We start from the raw sequence: 19799 nt of genomic DNA, 5'->3' as shown, positions 1-19799 counted from the left end.
TTTTACACTAAAGTGAAATGAGAACAAAGAATATGTACTTTGATGAATCATTAACAAGTTTTACAAAATGACCTGATTTCAGCTTCAGGGCTCCTGGACGTTTGACTGATGGCCTGTTTACCAGAGCAGCTTGTTTCTCGATTATCTGACCGACTGGTGCGATGTGGGGTGAGAACTGAAGTGACGAGGATTTATGGAAATGTGCGCGCACACGGGGGAACCTTTTTGAAGTTGGAGTTGAGCGCGACATGTTCCGTTGTTGTCATTCTTAAGAGACCCCCCTCCTCCCAATCAGAGCCGACTGATCTGAGCATTGTACAGTGTGTCCGTGTGTGTGTTTTGTGTGCTTGGGCTCTGAGAGACCGCGCCTCCCTGCTGAGAAGCAAAGAGTCAGAGGCAGCAGGTGCAGCTGACGCAGATTGGCTTTTTTGCAGGCAGGGACAGATTTGGGGTGGTGGGGGGGACAGAAAGGGACGCGATGGGTGAGAGACGATAGAGGACAAAGCCTCAGGAACTCAACGAGTCAGACCTCTGGATGAATTCATTTATCAGTTTTCTAGCTCGCAGACAGGATGTGAAAATGAAGGTAACGGCACCTGACCTGTGGCTTTCTTACCTTCAGCTGACTGTTGGTGTGAGTAATGCTTGTTTTATTTTAATTATATGATGAAATCAGTACAGATATTTTGAGGTATAAGTAATTGCCAGACATTGTATTTGAAGCAGGCAGCTTTTGATTGAGCTTGGGAGGAGAAAAAAAAATTAAATGGCTGATTCATACAAGCCAGCTGCTTGTTTTGCCTTCCCTTTCACAAAAGTTGCTGCTCTCTGTCGTTACAGCTAAAGTGGCCTGTGTGTAGGACTTCTTCTTTTTTTTTTTCTCGTTGCATTTTGAGCAGTGTGTTGAAAAATTGAGCCACTTGAGCAATGAAGTCTGGTTCTGCTTTCTGTATTGTTGCCTACAGTAAGTCTGGTCCGTGCTCTTCATTGTGTCAGCTCCTATCTTTGCCTGCTGGCATCGGGTGACATAAAGGCAATACTGTTCAGCCTGTCTTTGAAAGGGGACAATTGTGGAAACAAGAGAAAGGCAGAGAAAATGAATGGTGTATTGTGCTAAAATGTTAACGTTGACAATGTTTTTGTGTGATGATCACTTGTGTCGGCAATGAAAAACGGTCCTCTCTTAGTTCAGTTATTCGTATTAATTCCTCTGCATGTATCACAGGTGATCATGAACCTACAGAACTCAGATCCCCCCCCCCCGTCAGCTATCTGCCTTCAGTCTTTGGCTGCACCCCCCTCAAATTGTCCATCCTTCCGTCAGACAGACAGCCACGCAAACGCCTCAGCTTTGCCGACATTTATTTGTCACAAGCTGTTGTGTGAGTGTTGAGTCGTTCCTTTAAGAGGCAGTCTCCACTCAGCCGGCTCCGCTGCACTTCCCTCACCGTCTAGCCGGTTAGCTTGCTCTCTTCTTCTCTGTCCTGCAACAGCACCCCAACCTGCTCATTTTTAAGCCTCGCTCGCTCTTCCCCCTCACTTCTCTCCTTTCTTTGTCCAATCGTCATTTCGTTTCCCATCAGTCAAGTGCTCGCCACATTCCAGTCTATCATTTCCCTCTCTCTGCCGACACTGTCCTCTCCATCACTTCTCCACCTTCTGCTGATGAGAGGAGGCACGAAGGTGAGTGGGGGGGGGGTACATTTAGTCTTTAAGGCTTTCTGCTTCCCTGCCGGTTTGTTAAAATTCCCCCTTAATTAGAAGTCTTTCTTTTAACTTTGAACGCCATCTATTTCATGCAACCACCGCGTGTCCTTGAAGGCACAGGCTGCAGTTTTTTATGCTTCAGGTGCAACAATTAGGCAGCACTGGTTGGTTGCCGCTGTGAGTCATCATGTGACAGTGTGTACATTTCAGCTGTGCTCAAAGATGCTTTGGCTGCCGAGAGGAAGGGGGGGTTGAATCGGCGTGTAGAGAACATAGCTGTGTGTCAGTGCAGACTGTAGCTCGTGACACTGTTTTGCACCAGCTGTGGTGCAGTGGCATCCCAGGCAGATTAATAAGCGCTGTACAGCAGCAACAGTAAATGGTTGGGAAGATAATCACAGGAAGTTGTTTGCACACAGGTTTGGAACTGGCACAGGCTAACGCTAAAGTTTGTGATGTAGCTGAAACATGCCGGCACATCTCACCAGACCAGGTTGGCATCGGCTTTTTAGTCATGTCTGTTAATCCAGTTAGGCTCCCGAACACCCAGTTTAACTATTTAAACTATGATCACATCCCTTCAAATTCAATACCATTCAATATAACTACATTCTTCTTGCATCTGCAGTCTATGGTTTAAGTACTTAAATTTGGCGGCACAGAAATAAAGCCACAATTTAGTCGGGATTGCCGGTGTTATTTTTATGTGTCACTGCTTTCATTATGTAAATTGTTTGCCACCTGACAACCCATAGGGACAAAGACCGGACTGCCAGAAATAAATCAAGGAGCATGACACTTCAGAGAATGTTTCACTCAAGTGTACCTATTAGCAAAGCTTTCTTTGACGTGCTGAACCAACTGTCTGCCCAGACCTCTGGCCTCCTTGCCGGGGGGGGTGGGGGTGGGGGTTTGTGCTTAAAGACACTTTGGCATATTGATGTGGTATCTGCAGTGGAACCAAACCATTTGTAGGAATTTGCTGAAACTCCTGAGTAATGGATAAATGTATGCTTCAAAAATGCCAAGAAACTAAGTTCAAAATGACATCTTTGATTAGAGGCCTTTTTCACAAAACCAAATTTATATCTACTATAAAACCCTGACATGGATAGTCGAACTAATTTGTCTGATTAATTTCAAACTTCCGAGTTTTGTCGTTGAGTGTGTTTTCAAGGGACAGTATTGGGTAAATATTTGTTAACGCTTTGCATCCTAGGCAAAGTTTACTCCTCACCATGAAGTACATTCAAATCAGTCACTTAAGCCTGTTGGTCCCAGTTTGAACACCGGTGAACCAAGGCTGTTTGAAACACTTACTGAAGTTAGATGGATAAAGAGATGTCTACAGCACTGGGAAAACACATTTTATAATCCATAATAAGTTTATAATAAGTTAAACAATTCAGTCTTTGTGTGACTCTGAAACATTTGGACGTAAATTCATGATTTGTCATGTTTAAACATGAGTTGGGGCTCATGGCTCCATTATCTACCAGCACACATTCTTATTATATGGTAGAAATTGGAAAAAAGTTGATTATCACTGAAAACCTCTCCTTGGGTTCTGAAAGCAGCTGGTTTACAACTTGTGGTCTAGGTTATTATTAACCAGAATTGATTTTTGTCGCCGAGTCGAGTGAAACTGCCTCGCTTTTGGTTATTGCCTCTTGAACGGGTTCTCATTGTTTAACACCCCTGCCCATTCAGATCCTTAAACAAGTGCATCATTTCTTCTCGCTGGCTAAATAACCGTCTGCCAGAATATTGCCATTTACTCTGGTACATTTTTATGCATAGAGGAAAAAAGTAAATTAGACATATCACCATTTTTATTTGAGTAGCAGAGAATGGTTACAATCAGTGTCGGTACATCTTGGAGGTAATTTTGTTCTTTTTTCTGTTTTATACAGAACCCTATTATGACAAACTGATGAAAGAATTACTTTGATATGGAGAAGCAAAGCAAAATAATGGCTAAATTCATGTCAGGTTTGTGTTTTTGCTTCACACTGAAGGTCAGGCTGCCATATGGTCCGTTTATTTACTCAGGCTTGTTGTCTGAATCTTTTCACTTCATTAAGTTAACGCTGATAAATAGCTGTTTCTTTGTTTACAAAACAAGTGATCCAATAAATGCTGCAGGAAATTGACAACTAACCACTGTTGCCAAGCCGTGCGTCACCACTGGGGTCTTTAAATGGGGAAACGCCAAATTTTTATTTTTTTTTTTGGTATTCTGGAGGGATTAGCTGCTAAACAACAGCTGGGGAAACCGTTTTACTCTAATATCAAACCCCAAGCAAAACAGATTAGTAGGTGATCTAAATAATTGATGTAAATAATTATTAAATTATGGAAATTTATTTACAATTATGATGAATGCTGAAGGAGATGAGACAAAATAAATTTAATAAAAACTACTAACGTTGGAGTTTTGACTGAAACAACCTCATTGAGCATTTTTGGCTTAAAAAGACATTTGAAATGACATCTAAACTATCCATTTAGGCTAAAATCCAGCTAAATTCTGACTAAAAGTGGGAGTTTTGTAGACATTTAAACCAGGTTATAGATGCTGAATAGATGTCTGCAGATTGATGAGAAGTATGCATGGACTTTATGGGGTTTGAACATGAGATTTCTGACTTTCTCTCTTAGCAAACCACGCACAACTACATTACTAGACTGTTTACAAACCTGATCATGTGCTGTGAGCGAGCTCTCTGATTGGCTAAGACTCTATCATCATTAACTCTTTCTGTGTTGAGCCAGAACCATTGGAGTGTGCATACTTTATGAATAAGTAAACATTTTGTGGCCCAGATGGAATAGGTTTGTGGGTCCAGAAGCCACCAGTTGGGAGCCACTGTCATAGATCATCAGGGTGAGGGGTGAGGTTGGGATCACAAAGTTTTATCTCTGCAGAAAAAGTGTTCGTGTTCTCAGCTGGTAGGGGAATGTGAGCCGGTGTTCGTATGTTCCAGCATGACGAGGTCTTCAGAAAGTGTCGGGTGCAGCTGTCACGCTGAGCCTCGCTGTTCAGAAAATAAAAGAGGAGCTATAAACAGGCCGGGGCCTCCAGCCACACCCACACCCACACTCCTACAAACCTCGGACACTCATGTTTCCCGTTTTTTATTTGTCTCGGGGATGCTCAGCGTGTTCCTCCTGTTTGAACGTTTCCCAGGGTTCTGCTGTGTGGAGTGCGTGGTTGTGCTGTGAAGAGTCATGTTTGGCTGTGGTGTGTGGCATATCCCTCCTGTGGCAGCGCCGTTTGCTGGATTAAACATTTACACAGCGTGTTTCAGTCCTTCAGACTGTTTTACTGTCAACATGTTGTCCAGAAAACAAATAGTCTCTGCAGCTTTACACTAAAGTGCCAAAGAAGCAGACAAAAGAACATTCAGGACGTTCCTAACTAATAAACAGTAATCCTAATAAAAAAAATTTAGATTTTGGGAGCATAAAGCCTTTAAATGTTTGCGTGTTCCTGCATCTGTAAATAATTACCTTTCAGTCCAATTCTAGATGGCTTCTACAACTAACTGAGCTTAGAAAACACAAAAATGGCTTCAACTCAATAAATTTTACAGATGTTGAGCTAAAATTTGTTGTGGCAGTACCTGAGCGTGACGTCTCTTGATGTCAAATTTTGCATAATGTTATTTTTAAGGTTTAACTAAAAATATCTCCAACTCTTCCTTTTATCAACATAAGATGATCTTCGTCTAAAACTCTGGCCCTAAAGGTGGCGGATGGTGTGTGTTCCTGCAAAGAATGCTAGGCCTTTAATTTTAAATGTTTTTCAGCCAATTGCTCTCATTTGTTTGTTTAAAATCTGGGGGTTTGATTTCTTTTTTCGAAATAGGCAGATAGTGTTCAGTAAAGTCTGATTTTTTTTTTGCAATACACAGGACATGTAAGTAAAAACTGATTTAGAAAATGATGAACTTAAACGTCGTCAGTGGATTCTGATTGAGGGGCGCGCCTCTTCAGCTCCGACATGATTCGAAGACAAATTGTCGTCCTTTCATGTTTGTGTTGCGGTTCAAGAAAGGATAAAGGAGAGCAACGAATGACCTCAAACTGTTCCAGATGGAGCTCTCGGTCAGGAGGAGGGAGTCATAGCTGGCTGGGGGTTATTTAGAAACGAGCTGCCTGCCCCCCCACGGATGAGGCGCATGCAGCCGGTTCGTGCAGAGAGAATGTACTGGCTGAGCCTTCAAGCTGTTTACGTCCAACGCTCCTCTAACAACTCGCTCATCTATAGAAGGAAATGTGGAGCCATTAACTCCTATCAAGTCGAATCATGTCACACAGACGTTCATTGGCGGCCTTGTGTTTTTGTTTAAGGAGGTTGATTTATGAGGAAAACTGTGAGAAGCTGTTGGTCTCATGTTTCCACAGGATGTGAGGAGATCTGATGTTAGCAGATAAAACCAACTCGTGTACATCCACAGGGCAAAAATCACCAAACGTGGGAATCACAAATCTGTCATTTTATTATCTGCAAAAAGAGTAACACTGATTTTATATTTGGAACTTTAGTACATCAACATAAATTCTGATTTTAATTTGTTTAGGTTTTATTTATGAGAATATTTTGGTAAAATGGAGACAGTTTGGACTAAAATAAAAGGGTTTTATAACTGAGATGTGATGATTTACACCTGGAAAGTAATCTTTCTTTAACAAAAAATGCGAAACATTTTAGTGTCCCATTCTTTGATACACAAAAATGCATTTTGTGAGGAGCAGCAGAACATTGCTGCTGCTGTTCTTACTGCATTGCAGTCTTAAATCTGTGCACCAAGGTTTTTTTTTTGTTGTTGTTTTTTTCCATTTTCTTTTTTTTACTGCATCAAAGCTTTTCATTTTGTTTGAACTTGTGCTCCAAAAGCTTGTTGCAAGAACTCTTGTGTAACTTTTAGTGCCACTCATTGAGCAGAGCTGCAGCCATGCTGGGGCCGAGGGAGCAAAGATAAGAGAGGAATCTGCAGCATGCAAACATCCACCTCTGACTTCTGCTGGAATAATTGATCACTGCTGGAATAATTGATCAAACCATCGGCATCCCTGTGCTAATAGTTAATTAGAAGTTTTATGTTTTACTTCGTGGCATATCGAGGTGGGAACGATTATTGATGCATTTTGTTTGCGATTATCAAGAGGCAGCTGTCAAACTTGTTTATCCAAAATTTCCATGCCTAATAAAGAGTGCATGATAACATATAAACCAAAACAAATTGTATTAATCACCACCAGCAATTAACATAGATGCTAACTTAACACTGAAGATGCCATAGAAAAGCTAACACGATTAGCATCGTGTTTAGAACTGGAAATTTATTCATAAATCCAGCATTTTAAGGTCATTACTAAAGACAATCATGCTATAATAACTTCAGTTATTAACTACAGACATACAGACACCCCCCTCTTTAATGTCTTTCAGGCTTATTAAACAACTCTTTCTCAGAAACAATGTTAATGTTGTGTACTTTTACACAGCTTTTGAGAAAACCTAGCCTGGACAAAGACTTTTGCCTTTTTCTCCCTACTCCATACTCTGACTGATGCTGCGGCTGCTGTGTTTGACAGAACAGCACCTCAAAATTGGCTCGGCTGTCCCCCTTACAGAATCGATGATTTGAAAATCGGTACAGAATCGTCCGTGTCTGCGACGCGTCTAAAAATGGATTTCATCTCCTGACCCCTGGTGGCGAACAAGATGTGTGAAATGAAAGCGTACATTAATTCACATGTCGGCTGCTGTGGATGTAAGTGTGTACTGTCTAACAACAGGAGTGCTGCTCACATCTCTCTCTGGTCTTTTTATAGCACCGGCGCTGACAGAAAGCTTTCTGAATGGTCTGATTTGATTTAGCTGAAGTGCACACTGATTTCCTATTGCAGCAGTCAGAGTTGTCCTCAGTTTCCCCACTGGAGAGCACTGGAGTGCTCTTCCCTTTTCATTAAAGCCATTTTTTCATTATCGTCTGTCTTTTTTGTCTGTCTTTCGGCTTCTTGTCTCCGTTTTATCAAAGCTGCCCTCTGTCGTGGTCAGTTCTTCCTCCTCCTCTGTTTTAGGTTTTCTGAGGAAGTCACATGGAGGTGTTGTCAGATAGGAGCTGAGTAAAAGTGGCTTATGACACTAATCTGTTTCTGTGTCGTCTCTTTCTTGTCTCCGGCAGGTGAAACACTGTGCAGACAGGCTGCCTCACTCTAAGCTATGGAATGCTCTCTGCTCCCACCATCACTAGTCTCCAATCTTTGGACTGAGCTCCAAACGCTTAGTTAGCAGCTGTGTTTCTCCCCTTGAACTGTTTCTAACCAGGGGACGAAGAAAAGGAGCGGCCTGAACAAGTCCTCCTCTTAAGACACAGAGCATCTTTTTTACTTTTTTCTTATTTTTTTTGGAAGGATCGAAGGTCCTTTTATTTTTCTTCTGCTGCTGCTTGGATTTGTGAAATCATATCAAGATGGATCTGGAATCATATCTGTGGATGGTGATCCTTGGCTTCATCATTGCCTTCATTTTGGCGTTCTCAGTCGGAGCCAACGACGTGGCTAATTCGTTTGGCACGGCGGTGGGGTCCGGCGTGGTCACGCTGAAGCAGGCCTGCATCCTGGCATCCATCTTTGAGACGCTGGGCTCAATACTGCTCGGGGCCAAAGTGGGAGAAACAATTCGGAAGGGCATCATCGACGTCAGCCTCTACAACGACACGGTGCCCATACTCATGGCAGGGGAGGTCAGCGCCATGGTTGGTGAGTCAGACTCGTTTTCCGTTTTTATCACCCCCGCCACCAAGAGGCGATGGCGGATGATAATGTTTTTGCCCTTGTCTGTGTGTGCATGACTTAAATGTTATATCCAAAAATTATATGAACCACTGGATGAATTTTAATAAAGTAACCACTGAATATACATCTATTGTGATTAACCTTTGGCGTTAACCTGATTCAAGATGGCCGCCACAGCCACCTTACCTTAAATAAAAACTGAAATGGCTGTAATTCACAGGTCAGTTTTTCAAATAGAGCTCAACTTTGGCATGGCAGTAGCTGAGAGTCACCCCCAACACATACTGAGAGCTAACAGGTTGTTTAAGATCTTTGTTTAAAATTTTGCCCAAAAAGTATTTGCAGTCAACTCAATCTCAGTGTTAGCAAAATATCTCATGAACCAGTGAACAGATTTTTAAGGAAACTTGAAAGAAATGATGATTTGCTGTACCTCTAAAATTGATTTCCATTTAAAGGCATCCAGTTCAGGACAGCCAGCTGACCTTAAAAAGCACAAGGATGGCTGTAATTCAGTGGGTTTTTCAGATATTTAGTTAGAAATGGGTGCGGTAGTAGCTGAGAGTGGCTCCCAACACGTAAGCCGAGCACGACATCTCACAGTATCGCATGAGATCGTGCAAAAGTTTTTTTCGAGGTTTGGCCATTCCTCATTTCTCAACATGCAATGATTTTAGTCTAATTTAGTCTAATCTCTGGCATGCCAGGTCATTCAGTCATTTATTTTTAAAGACGTATAGTTGTTTACTCATACCAGACATTCAGACCTTTAAGTTTACATGAACAAACTAATCAGATCTGTGTTGGAAAAACACAAAAGTTAGTTCTCTGAAGAGCTACCCAGACGAGCAGATATGAAGCAGTAAATTGGGAGAATTTCTCCATTCATCTGTTTTCACATCTTTTTAGAGAAGCTTTGTTTGGTTAAAAAAAAGCCCTTGAGAATCTTTTATTGATTTTCACTTTAGAGGTTCAATCTGAACCGTTTATATTGGGGCATTTTGCATCATGGGTAATGTGCTGTTGGGAAAATGGATTAGATTAAGCCGAGTAAACTTTATTTTCATCAGTTTAGGCTGATAATGTTGAGCTTTTTATCCATAAGGTAGAATAATCAGGCAGGTGTCCGAATCCCAGGGGTCATATGAGAGGTGTGGGGGCTTGACGTCATCCAGGCAGTTTAAGACTGCATAAAAATACATTTTAAAGGTTTTAAAGTGAAACAGAATGACTTTTGTTTTTTTTTCTTGGCAAAGAGTCTGCAAAAGGTCAAAGTAACTTAATGAGAAAAGATGGAAGTGGTGTTTAAATCTGTTTTTTCAAATAAATTTGTTTTTTTTTAGTTAGGTTTGCATCCCAGTAAATATATCTGTTATAAAAATAAAACCTTGAGCAGGTTTTAGTTCTTTGTTTTGTCAGTAAATCTTTACAGAACAAAAGCCAGTTTCACTTTTGTTGAGGTGTCATTTTAATAAAACAGACTTTTATTGTAATTTCACAGCAAAAGTTGGTGCCAACTGTTCAAGAGATGAGCAGCAGAAATAAGTAAAGGTTTTAAAAATGGATTAAATAAAACAGAAAGTTTAGAAAAGGAATCATGGAGAAACGGCTAATAAACATTCCCACGTTCCCAGGGAAGAATAAATGGATGAATCAGACGTGGCAGGCTGCCATGAGACCATGTCTGGAAACATTGAGCAGTTTTTGTCAAATCTCAAATAGGAAATATTTGTCGCTGCTGTATTGTTTACGTCGAAGTTTTAACCTCTTAATTTGATTAAACAAAAGGAGGAAGAAGCATCTGTGTCCAGCAGGGTTGGATGTTTGATTGGAGCAGAGTAAAATGGTTCCAGTCATTGTCTAATTCAGGATTTAAAAAGACGTATTTAAACAATAGATGTTGTCCTTGGGAAATAATTTTATTACCGGATTATTGTCATAATATGTGGACAAATTCTTATTAATTGATAAATAAATGAAATTACTGTTTGTTTTATCCCATTATTTACAGCAGGTTGTTTCTTCAGATTACTGAACATGTATTTTTTTTACAGGTGAACAAAACTGAAACCATTCTTTCATTAAGCTGTTTCAGATATTAGGTTTTATTTTGGTTTATTTATTTTAATATTGATTATTCTAATTATCTGAGGAGGCTGTTTATAGCTCTGAGATATTACTAAAACTGCTTTTTTCTCAATTTTTAGAAATAACACAAACCATACAGCTGTTATTTTTGAATATTAAACTTATCTCAGGCTTTTAGTAAAGAAGTTTTATATGTTAGTGTATTCTAGTGAAAGTATTTTAATTTTATGAAGCATCATTTTGTAACACAAAAAGCTCTGCACTGCTGTGTTCCTTCTTTAAGTTGCTGTTTTAGTTTGGCGCAGAACTGCATTTAAACGTGAAACGATGAGCATTTTAAGAAGAAAAGTGTCTGCTTTTGGGTCACAGGGTCAGCCGTCTGGCAGCTGATCGCCTCCTTCCTCAAGCTGCCCATCTCTGGGACCCACTGCATCGTTGGAGCCACCATAGGCTTCTCCATGGTCGCCATTGGCACGAAGGGCGTGCAGTGGATGCAGCTTGTCAAAATTGGTAACAAGCTGTTTACTGTCTTTGCTTATTTATAGATATTTCCATAGCAGGGTGTGGTAATATTCAAACTTGGTTGTAAATCTGGGAAAACGTCCGTGTTACTTGCACAGTAGTTAATTTATTTGACAAGCTTAATCCTCATTAAGAGCGTCTGTTGTCAGCACAGAGCAGGAAGACGCATGTTAGTCTCACTTTATCCTGTTTATCTAAATCAGGGGTGGTCAGTCCTGGTCCTGGAGGGCCACCATCCTGCAGGTTTTACTTGTTTCTCTGCTCCAACACACCTGATTTGAATCAATGGGTGATTAACAGGCTTCTGCGGAACATGAAGAGGTAATTTAACCACTGAATCAGGTGTGTTGGAGCAGGGAAACAAGTAAAACCTGTAGGATAGTGGCCCTCCAGGACCAGGATTGGAGACCCCTGATCTAAATGAACTAACATTTGCCATTATCTGTACACTAATTGGCCAAAAGCTCTTCTAAAGTAAATGTGTAAAAAAAATGACTTTGCAAGGAAAATGTTAGAAGAAAAACAGAATTTTATTAGAAACTCTTGGGTGACTGATGCTGTCAGGAAGGTATTTGTTAGCTTGTCTTTTGTTTTCTCCAGTGGCTTCATGGTTCATCTCTCCTCTGCTGTCTGGACTCATGTCTGGACTCCTCTTCATGCTCATCAGACACTTCATCCTCAACAAGGTGGGCTTTTGTTACAAAAAAAAATGGGTATTCATAAGAACACATTTAGAACTGTCCTCTCTAAACTTTCAGTTTATTTGTACATTGCTTTTTCGAACCTTTCAGACCATTTGGAATACGGGAATTAGTCATTTTGCAAAGAGCTGGATGTGATGTTTGCCTCATTACATAAACCCTTTACTCACCACGTGCAGACAGAGTTGTCGGTCTGAGTTTAAATGCTCAAAGGTAAACACGGGCTTAAATCTGTGCAGAAGTTGTCCGAAGAACTTGAGCACAGATAAAACGGATCTGATTTGGCAACACCCGCAGATCTCTGTTGTTATGTAACGCGCAGACCAGGAGGAGGAAAGTGCTTCAGATCACTTTAAGGTCACCGCTGCAGAGTTCGGCTTGAATGAATCACATGAGTCATACGGGCCGCATGGCGGGTCAGATTTCTGGCTCTGCAGCCTGTTTTTATCAGCTTAGTCAGAACATTTGTCTTTGTTTGTTAATACTTGAACATTTTTACAGTTCAGGTTTAATTTTTGAAGCTGGTCGCACCAAACCGAACAGCTGCACCCTTGTTTTACCTTTAAGTTGACTCGAGCGGTTTTATCTGACATTAATGAGCTGTTGGAGAATAGTTGGCGCCTTTTCATCTGCAGTCTCACAGAAATCTGAGTGTTTTCAGCCAACCTGAGTATGGCTCAGTTTTGAGTGGCCAATTATTATTATTTTTTTTAAATAAGGCTTATTTTTGTGTGCGAAACTGTATTCTAGTTGTGCACATTATTTCATGCTCACCTCCACCCACAATGTGCCCGCCTCGACCCTGTTTGTACCCACCCCGGCAGCCGCCCCTGTGTTTGTAATTTAATGTACTGGATGACACTTTTAAAATGAAGATGAGCAGATTTGGACTAGCTTTTGTGATCATTATTTATCACCAATGGGGTTTTTAGGCCTGGACATTCAGAGCTGCAGCTGCCATGTTGTTGTCAAAATGCAGCTCTAATGCTCTAAAATGTACCGAAACCGACCTGAGAAGGTTTCGAGACTGGTTTGAGATGCCAGCCTCTAAAAGTCATTCAAGGAAATTGAGAAGAAATGTTTCAAGACACTTTGGAGACTGAATACTGTTTGCCAACAAGTCTGTAAGAGTCGCAGCTCAGTGAGATACTGGCTTTAGTTTCTTAGGGGTTGCAGTACAAATGAGAAAGTTCTACGTTTCTCAGTACTCTTAAAGTCAACTTACAAGCAATCCAAACACAGATTAACGCCAACACAACAGCAGCATCAAGCCTACTGATGCTGCTGTGAGGCTGTAACAAGAAATATTCCCAATAGCAGCTGCTGTTACAGTTTCAACAAGTTCCTATGGTGGTAAAGTATGACAACAATTTTCACTACCGGTACGTCAGCTTTGAGTAAATAAACAAACGTGTTCCAGTTCCTGCATCGCTTCAAGGGTTGTATTTTTTTTCCCCAGAAGCTGCCTTCCTAACTGTTTTTCTCTTTTAGCTGGAAGCTGAGAGCTCGTTAGTAATTCTGTGGTTGATAGAGATGTAGAGAGAGAGAAAAACACTGAAAGGATCGAGGTTCTGAAATGCAGTTCAGCAATCTGAGAGGATGAATATGATTCTGGAGACTGATGTGTTAAATCTGCACACAAGCACTTTTTTTTCTTTTTCTTTTTGCAATTAAAGATAATTAGGTATTTACTGGTTTTTTAGAACACTTGGATGTGAAATTTTTTTAATGATTTAAAGCACATTTTAATTAATCTGAAGTGAGTAATTATTGGTCCTGATGGGGAAGTGTTGGCTCTGAAATCATACTTCATCAAATTGATTTTGAGATGTTTTTTTTAAAAATCAGGATGATTCTGTCCCGAATGGCCTCCGAGCGCTGCCTCTCTTCTATGCCACCACCATCGGGATCAACACCTTCTCCATCATGTACACTGGAGCTCCACGTAAGTGATTCTTTACAGCGTCCCTTCAGTCTGACACATAACTGAGGGGAAAAAAGGATTATAGCTATATAAGAGACCATCTTTGAGGGTTTATTTGTGATTGAGTTGTCTCTAACTGTGTGTGTTTGTTCTCAAATTACAGTGCTTGGGTTGGAGATGCTACCGGTTTGGGCCATCTTTCTCATCACGTTAGCCGGGGCGCTGGTCTGCGCAGCTTTGGTCTGGATATTTGTCTGTCCTTGGATGAGAAGAAAAATAGCAAGTAGGTATTTGTGTTCAGCCAACCTCAACAGCTTCAGCTGCTGCTAATAAAGTGGATGCTCTGACACCGAACGACAGAAAACATGATGTGAAAGTCTCCAGTGCTCCTGTCGCTTTGTTTCCTTATATTTCAGCATATAACTGCTTGTCCAGATGAAAGAGGTTAGGAACGTGGCTCGCAGTGTAGAAAGCTTTCAGATCAAAGCTAAAGATTGCTTCTCCTAGTGGGAAAATCAGCCCACGGCGAAGCAGAAACGTCGGGACACGGAAAACGAAAACAATAGAAAGAATAAGGAAGGTTGTCTGAGACACAGGAGGACTTTAATCTGCCTTTATGTTGAACAAAAAAAGAATAACCCATTCAAATATGAAACTGTTGGATTTATAGACAATGAGTAATGTTCAAATTTTGGTTTAAATGGAGCATCTTTTCTGTTTAACTCTGGAGCAGCACAAGGCTGATTGACCTGTTGTTTATCATCTCATGACTTCTGAATGTCGCTGAAGATTATGGATTAGTATCAACCTTATCTGGATATTTGTACATCCTGCAGAATGAAACATGAGGGCTGTGATTGTTCGTGTTTGAGGAGTGAAACGTCATCAGGTTGATGCTGGGATTAGTTCGGGTCAGCTGGTGGATGTGTGTTTATGAAGGGTTACTACAGGCTTTTTTTAAGTGATTATTATTGATTTCACCGAGTTTTTTCCCCCTGAACGCCCTCCCTTACACTTCTGTTTACATTTTTTATGTTTCATACTTTTAAGTGTAATAAAAACAACTGGTAACTGGTATTAAAAGCCTCTGTTAAAACTAAATAATTACCAGATGTTTTATCTCTTTATGACTCCGAATGGATTTCTTTCAGGTCGATTAAAGAAGGAGCAGGCTCTCTCCAGGATATCTGATGAGAGTCTGGACAAGATCCCTGAAGAGGAGGAAGAGACCCCCGTCTTTAAGGAGCTTCCCGGGGCGAAGAGCACGGACGAGGCCGTGGTGCCGCTCACAGGAGGCAGCACTGATCGTAGCACGCGTGACCCCAGTGGGGAGCTCACCAACGTGGCCAACGGAGGCACCATCCTGCCAAATGGCAGGGTGTACGGTAAAGCCGTATTCTTCAGGAATGATAAAAGCATAGCGCGTTTGCTCATCGCTCATTTTAATCTTTAATCTTCTAGGTCGAACTCACTCAATGACCAATGGTTCCCTGAAGTCACCGATCGCTAATGGCAGCTTCAGCTTCGACGGTCACATGCGCAGTGATGGCCAGGTGTACCACACGGTGCACAAAGACTCTGGTCTGTACAAAGACTTGCTTCACAAGATCCACCTGGGCCGCATGGATGATAGCGAGCGCCCAGGGTCCAGCGCTCCTCAGCCTGACAACAACTACCGACTGCTGCGCCGCAACAACAGCTACACCTGCTACACGGCGGCGATATGCGGCATGCCCGTCCAGCCGCTCCGGCGCTCGGAGTCACGTGACGACAGTGAGAAGCTCGTGGGTGAGGGGGGCGTCAGGAGCAACAGTGTGTCCTACTCCAAGAAGCGGATACGCTACGATAGCTACTCGTCATACTGTAACGCTGTCGCTGAGGCAGAGATCGAAGCGGAGGAGGGAGGGGTGGAGCTGAAGATGGCCTCAGAGCTGGAGGGGGTGGAGGAGGAAGGAGCTCCGGCTCCAATCCCTCTGGATGACCTGGTGGAGGAGGATCACGAGGAGAAGGACAAGTCGGAGGTGTTTCTGCTCTTCCACTTCCTGCAGATCCTCACCGCCTGCTTCGGTTCTTTCGCCCACGGAGGCAATGATGTCAGGTGACAGATTTTATTCTACTTCTTTGCTGTTTTATAATCTAATTCAGCCACAGATACAGAAATCAGTGAATTAACTTGGCGTTTGTCTGTTTTCCATGTTTGCAGTAACGCCATCGGGCCACTGGTGGCGCTGTGGATGATTTACGAGCAGGGAGGTGTGATGCAGGATGCTGCCACTCCCGTCTGGCTGCTGTTTTATGGCGGTGTGGGCATCTGCGCCGGCCTGTGGGTGTGGGGCCGCCGCGTCATTCAGACCATGGGGAAGGACCTGACTCCCATCACCCCCTCAAGGTGAGAAAGCCCCCTCACAGGAGGGAAACTGTGAAGGTGTGTGTCTGTCTGTGGGTGTCACTTTACAAAGTGACTGGTTTCACTTCAGTTTCTTCATGTGCTTCTTGGTGAGTACCTGCCATGCTTTTTTTTTTTAAATGGCCACACACAAGGTCTTTACCTTGGTTGGATGTAACTGAAGGGTCAAACTGTTTAATCAGAACAGGCAAAAAAGAAAATGCATAAACTGAAGTAACACAGTCTGATTCATTGTTCCAGCTCATTAACTACCTGTTTCTGGGTACTGAGGAGCTCTCTGACCCATGAAGAACATTTATTTTTATTTAGCATGCTCTAATTCCACTCTGTCCACAACAGATGTAGCTGCAGTTAAATTCTTTTTACTTTATCTGCACAGAAATATTGACTCTGTAACAACCAGGTTGCTACAGTTGTATTTGTATGTATATTAAACGAGGGTCAGATAATTACTTAAATGATTTGTACATGATAAGAAGTTCATTTCTATTAGTATATTTCATGTGCTTAAAAAACTAAAAGCACAGATCAAAGAAACAGACATAAAACATTATAAACAGATCCAAAAGAAGAAGCAGAACACGAGCTAAAAGCTAAAAAGGACCAAAGGACTAAAAGTCCTGTCACCCGTCTCCTGAATGAGCTGAACATTTTGAAATATGAATGATTTTTAAAAAAGCATAAAGCAGAAATAATTAGAATGCTACAAAACAATACAGAAAATGATAAAACGGGAAAAACAAACATGAGAATTTACTTTCATATAATTTAAAAATAAAAGGAATACATCATATCATCTCAGTAAACGCCTCAAACCAAACTGAAAGCTTAAATAATTTATTTATTTATCTTTTTTTAATCATTTTAAATCCTGACATTTATTATTCAGCGAGCAGGGCCAAAATCATCATTGGCCCAACTGGATTTAAATAAACTCATTTAAACACATTCAATCTAAGTTCATCGAGTACAAACTAACTCATTATTGTTTTGGTAATTTGAGCTGCGTGACGAAACATTTCTCATGTTAAGAATTCCACTGGAGTAAGCAGTGAAACAGGAATGGGATGTTCTGTTTGTTTTTTTGTTTTTTTTTTCTTGACCTATTACATAACACATAAATAATTAGGAAGTATTTAAAACCACAGCAGATAAACCTCGCAGCTCACTTTGTCCAACAACACACCGGCAGTCTTTACCTGCCTCGAGCCGCCCTCTGCTCTTCCTTTGATAGGATTTTTTTTTTTTTTTTTTCCTTGTCTTCCCTCACAGTGGTGAAGGAAAGCATCTCAGGGATGTGTGCATGTTTGGAAAGCAGAGCCCTGTACCTGCAGGTCGTACTGTAGGAGTGTGTGTATGCATGCACACGTCTCTCTGAGGGTGTGTGTGTGTGTTGTTGCCTGGCAGGAACGTCACACAGAGTTACAGGAAGTTGTTTGGCATTCCGGATGAAGAGAAATAAAGCAGGATGGGTGAGGGAGTGGAGAGACCAAAGTGAGAACTCCAGCTTTAACCACAGGGAGGGACGGCAGCCTGAGTCCTTCTCTTAATCTTTTTTTTTTTCTTTTATCTCCTTTTTTTTTTCTGTAAATATCTAATTTTGTGGTTAAGCCTCCTCGTCTCCTTGTCCTCACTTTTCCCCCTCTTCTGTCCTTTTCAATCATGTCCCCTCATTGCATTTTCTTATTTGACTCACCTCTAAATCGGAGTATTTGAAAGCCTCGGTTCTTCCCACGCTCACTCCGTCTCATTATTTTCCCCTCTTTCTTTTTGTCTTTACCTTTTTATTTGCCCCTCTCTCTTTGTGTGCCCCCTTTTCTTTCTTAATCTCTTTCCTTCCATCTCACACTGACTCTCCTGCCAGAATCCAAAGACAAATTTGCTCTGGTTCACAGTTTAAAAGCCTCTCTTTTCTCCCGAGTTTCCATGCACCAGTCTGACAAAGAAATTTGTTTGTGGCAAGGACAGAAGGGTGTTTTTGTGTACTCTACAGTACATGCCCTGGCATCTGTTCAAACCGCCGCAGTGATCCACTGAAAAGTGTCATTTATCACAGCAGTTAGACGCTTTTAAAATATGGATTCTCATCAGTCTCCTGCTGTGCCACCCCAGATACAGATTAATACTGGCAAGCTTTAAAAAAACACCAAGAAAGAGTCCTTGTTAGACCACCCTCGATCTGTTTGCTTAATTAATTGATGTGCTATGTTTAAGGGAGACTTTAAAGTGGGGCTTTTTTTAACTTTTAGGTATTCGATCTCTTAACTGCGACAGGCAGAAGTCAGAGCAATCTCAGCTTGAATCTCAGGATCTCCATGGATAAAAAAAGACTTCAGCCCTGAATGTCCAAGTCTAAAAACCATGCTGATGATAAATACTAATTATTATTATTATAAAAACAGTCCAACTCTCTGTATCATCATTTCTGAAATGTAAGCCAGTAGAATAAATCCTAAACATGGGGGCGGCTGTCAAAGCGCTACGGTGTGGATGGAGTGTGCAACGAAGTGATGTGCATGGCCGAGAAAACACTTCTGCAAAAATAAGTTGTGAATTTTACAAACTGGTCACTCAGGATTCAGTGAGACTAAAACAGAAAACATGACTTTAGTTGTTCGAGTTTCCAACCAGTCTCCAACAGTGAGAGTTACTCCCCTTAACTAAAAACTTCTCATGAAGGAGCCACCAAAACTGTGTTTTTCACCATCTCAAACAGTTTAAAACTCCAAATAAATTCACTGTGGTTCAAGCAGCAACTCGAGTCCCTGGTCGTATCAATACCTTACCAACGCCACTTAAAAAAGTTATTGTTTTTTGTGCCTGTATCTTCTCAGCAATGAGAGTGGCTCAAATTTAGTATCCCCTCTAAATATATATATGTAGAAAATGGGGAAACCTCCAGGTGAAAATGATGATCGGCACATTTGACCACCATGATGTTCAGCGTCAGTGCAGGGTTTATTTTTTCCTCACAGAAAGCCTAATGAGCATCGATTTTCAGAAGAATTTGAGTCCTGTTTTAAGACTGTCTTGTGTGAAGCCGTCAGAGGCCTGCTGTGATGCAGATTGGTGCCACGGTTCAAGAACAGCGACAGGAAGCCAAAGAAAACGTCTCAATGCAGATCTCTACCTCAGCGTTTCTGCCTTTTTTTGTGAGAAATCCCAAATACGGCCTCAGTTTTAAGCCGTTTTCTTCTCTTGAAGTTGCTTTTTGTGTTTTAATGTAATTCTTGTGCTGTTTTATCCCATACAAGTGGCTATTTTTGGTGTGTTTTCATGTGTGTTTGTGTGTGCGCACATACGTATTAATGATTTTCTCTTCCAGTGAGAATCCACTGGTCTGAAGTCAAAGTCTGGAAACAGGGTATGAATATGGAGGAAATGTACGATACAGAAACACACCAACACCTGAAATGATCTGCAGACCTTTAGGACCTCACAGGAACTCTGTGTGTAGTTTGGGTGTGGTTCTCCAAGTTGGAGGCAGTTTAATTCAAGTCTTGATTGTTGTATTTTGTGTGCGACGGATAAACATTTAAGAGTTTGTAAATGTCCTGTTATGGTTAACTCTGGTGAGGCTGTGCCATCATCACCAGCGTCCCAGACAACACAATGAAGACTGTCTCTTTGCCCCCCCCCC

At 41.5% G+C, this 19799-nt stretch overlaps 1 protein-coding gene across 7 annotated transcripts in view; it reads left to right on the top strand.

Moving 5' to 3' along the window:
- slc20a2 (solute carrier family 20 member 2) overlaps window positions 1–19799 on the top strand; it is a 42464-nt gene that overhangs the window by 15391 nt on the left and 7274 nt on the right. For 5 of the 7 annotated variants that reach the window (XM_017412226.3, XM_017412232.3, XM_017412225.3 and 2 more), the window contains 8 exons: window positions 7905–8481; window positions 10975–11115; window positions 11728–11813; window positions 13677–13773; window positions 13916–14035; window positions 14904–15137; window positions 15214–15850; window positions 15956–16141. In XM_017412226.3, coding sequence (XP_017267715.1) covers window positions 8193–8481; window positions 10975–11115; window positions 11728–11813; window positions 13677–13773; window positions 13916–14035; window positions 14904–15137; window positions 15214–15850; window positions 15956–16141 — 1790 coding nt within the window. In that variant the 5' untranslated portion in view covers window positions 7905–8192. Of the gene's footprint in view, window positions 1–472; window positions 635–7904; window positions 8482–10974; window positions 11116–11727; window positions 11814–13676; window positions 13774–13915; window positions 14036–14903; window positions 15138–15213; window positions 15851–15955; window positions 16142–19799 lie in introns of those variants that run through there. The other 2 variants (XM_025005129.2, XM_017412228.3) reach the window with 2 other exon arrangements.

Source organism: Kryptolebias marmoratus, linkage group LG1 (assembly GCF_001649575.2).
Source record: "Kryptolebias marmoratus isolate JLee-2015 linkage group LG1, ASM164957v2, whole genome shotgun sequence".
Taxonomy (NCBI): Eukaryota; Metazoa; Chordata; class Actinopteri; order Cyprinodontiformes; family Rivulidae; genus Kryptolebias; species Kryptolebias marmoratus.
Note: the sequence above shows the minus strand (reverse complement) of the source record. Positions and strands in the feature narration are given on the sequence as shown.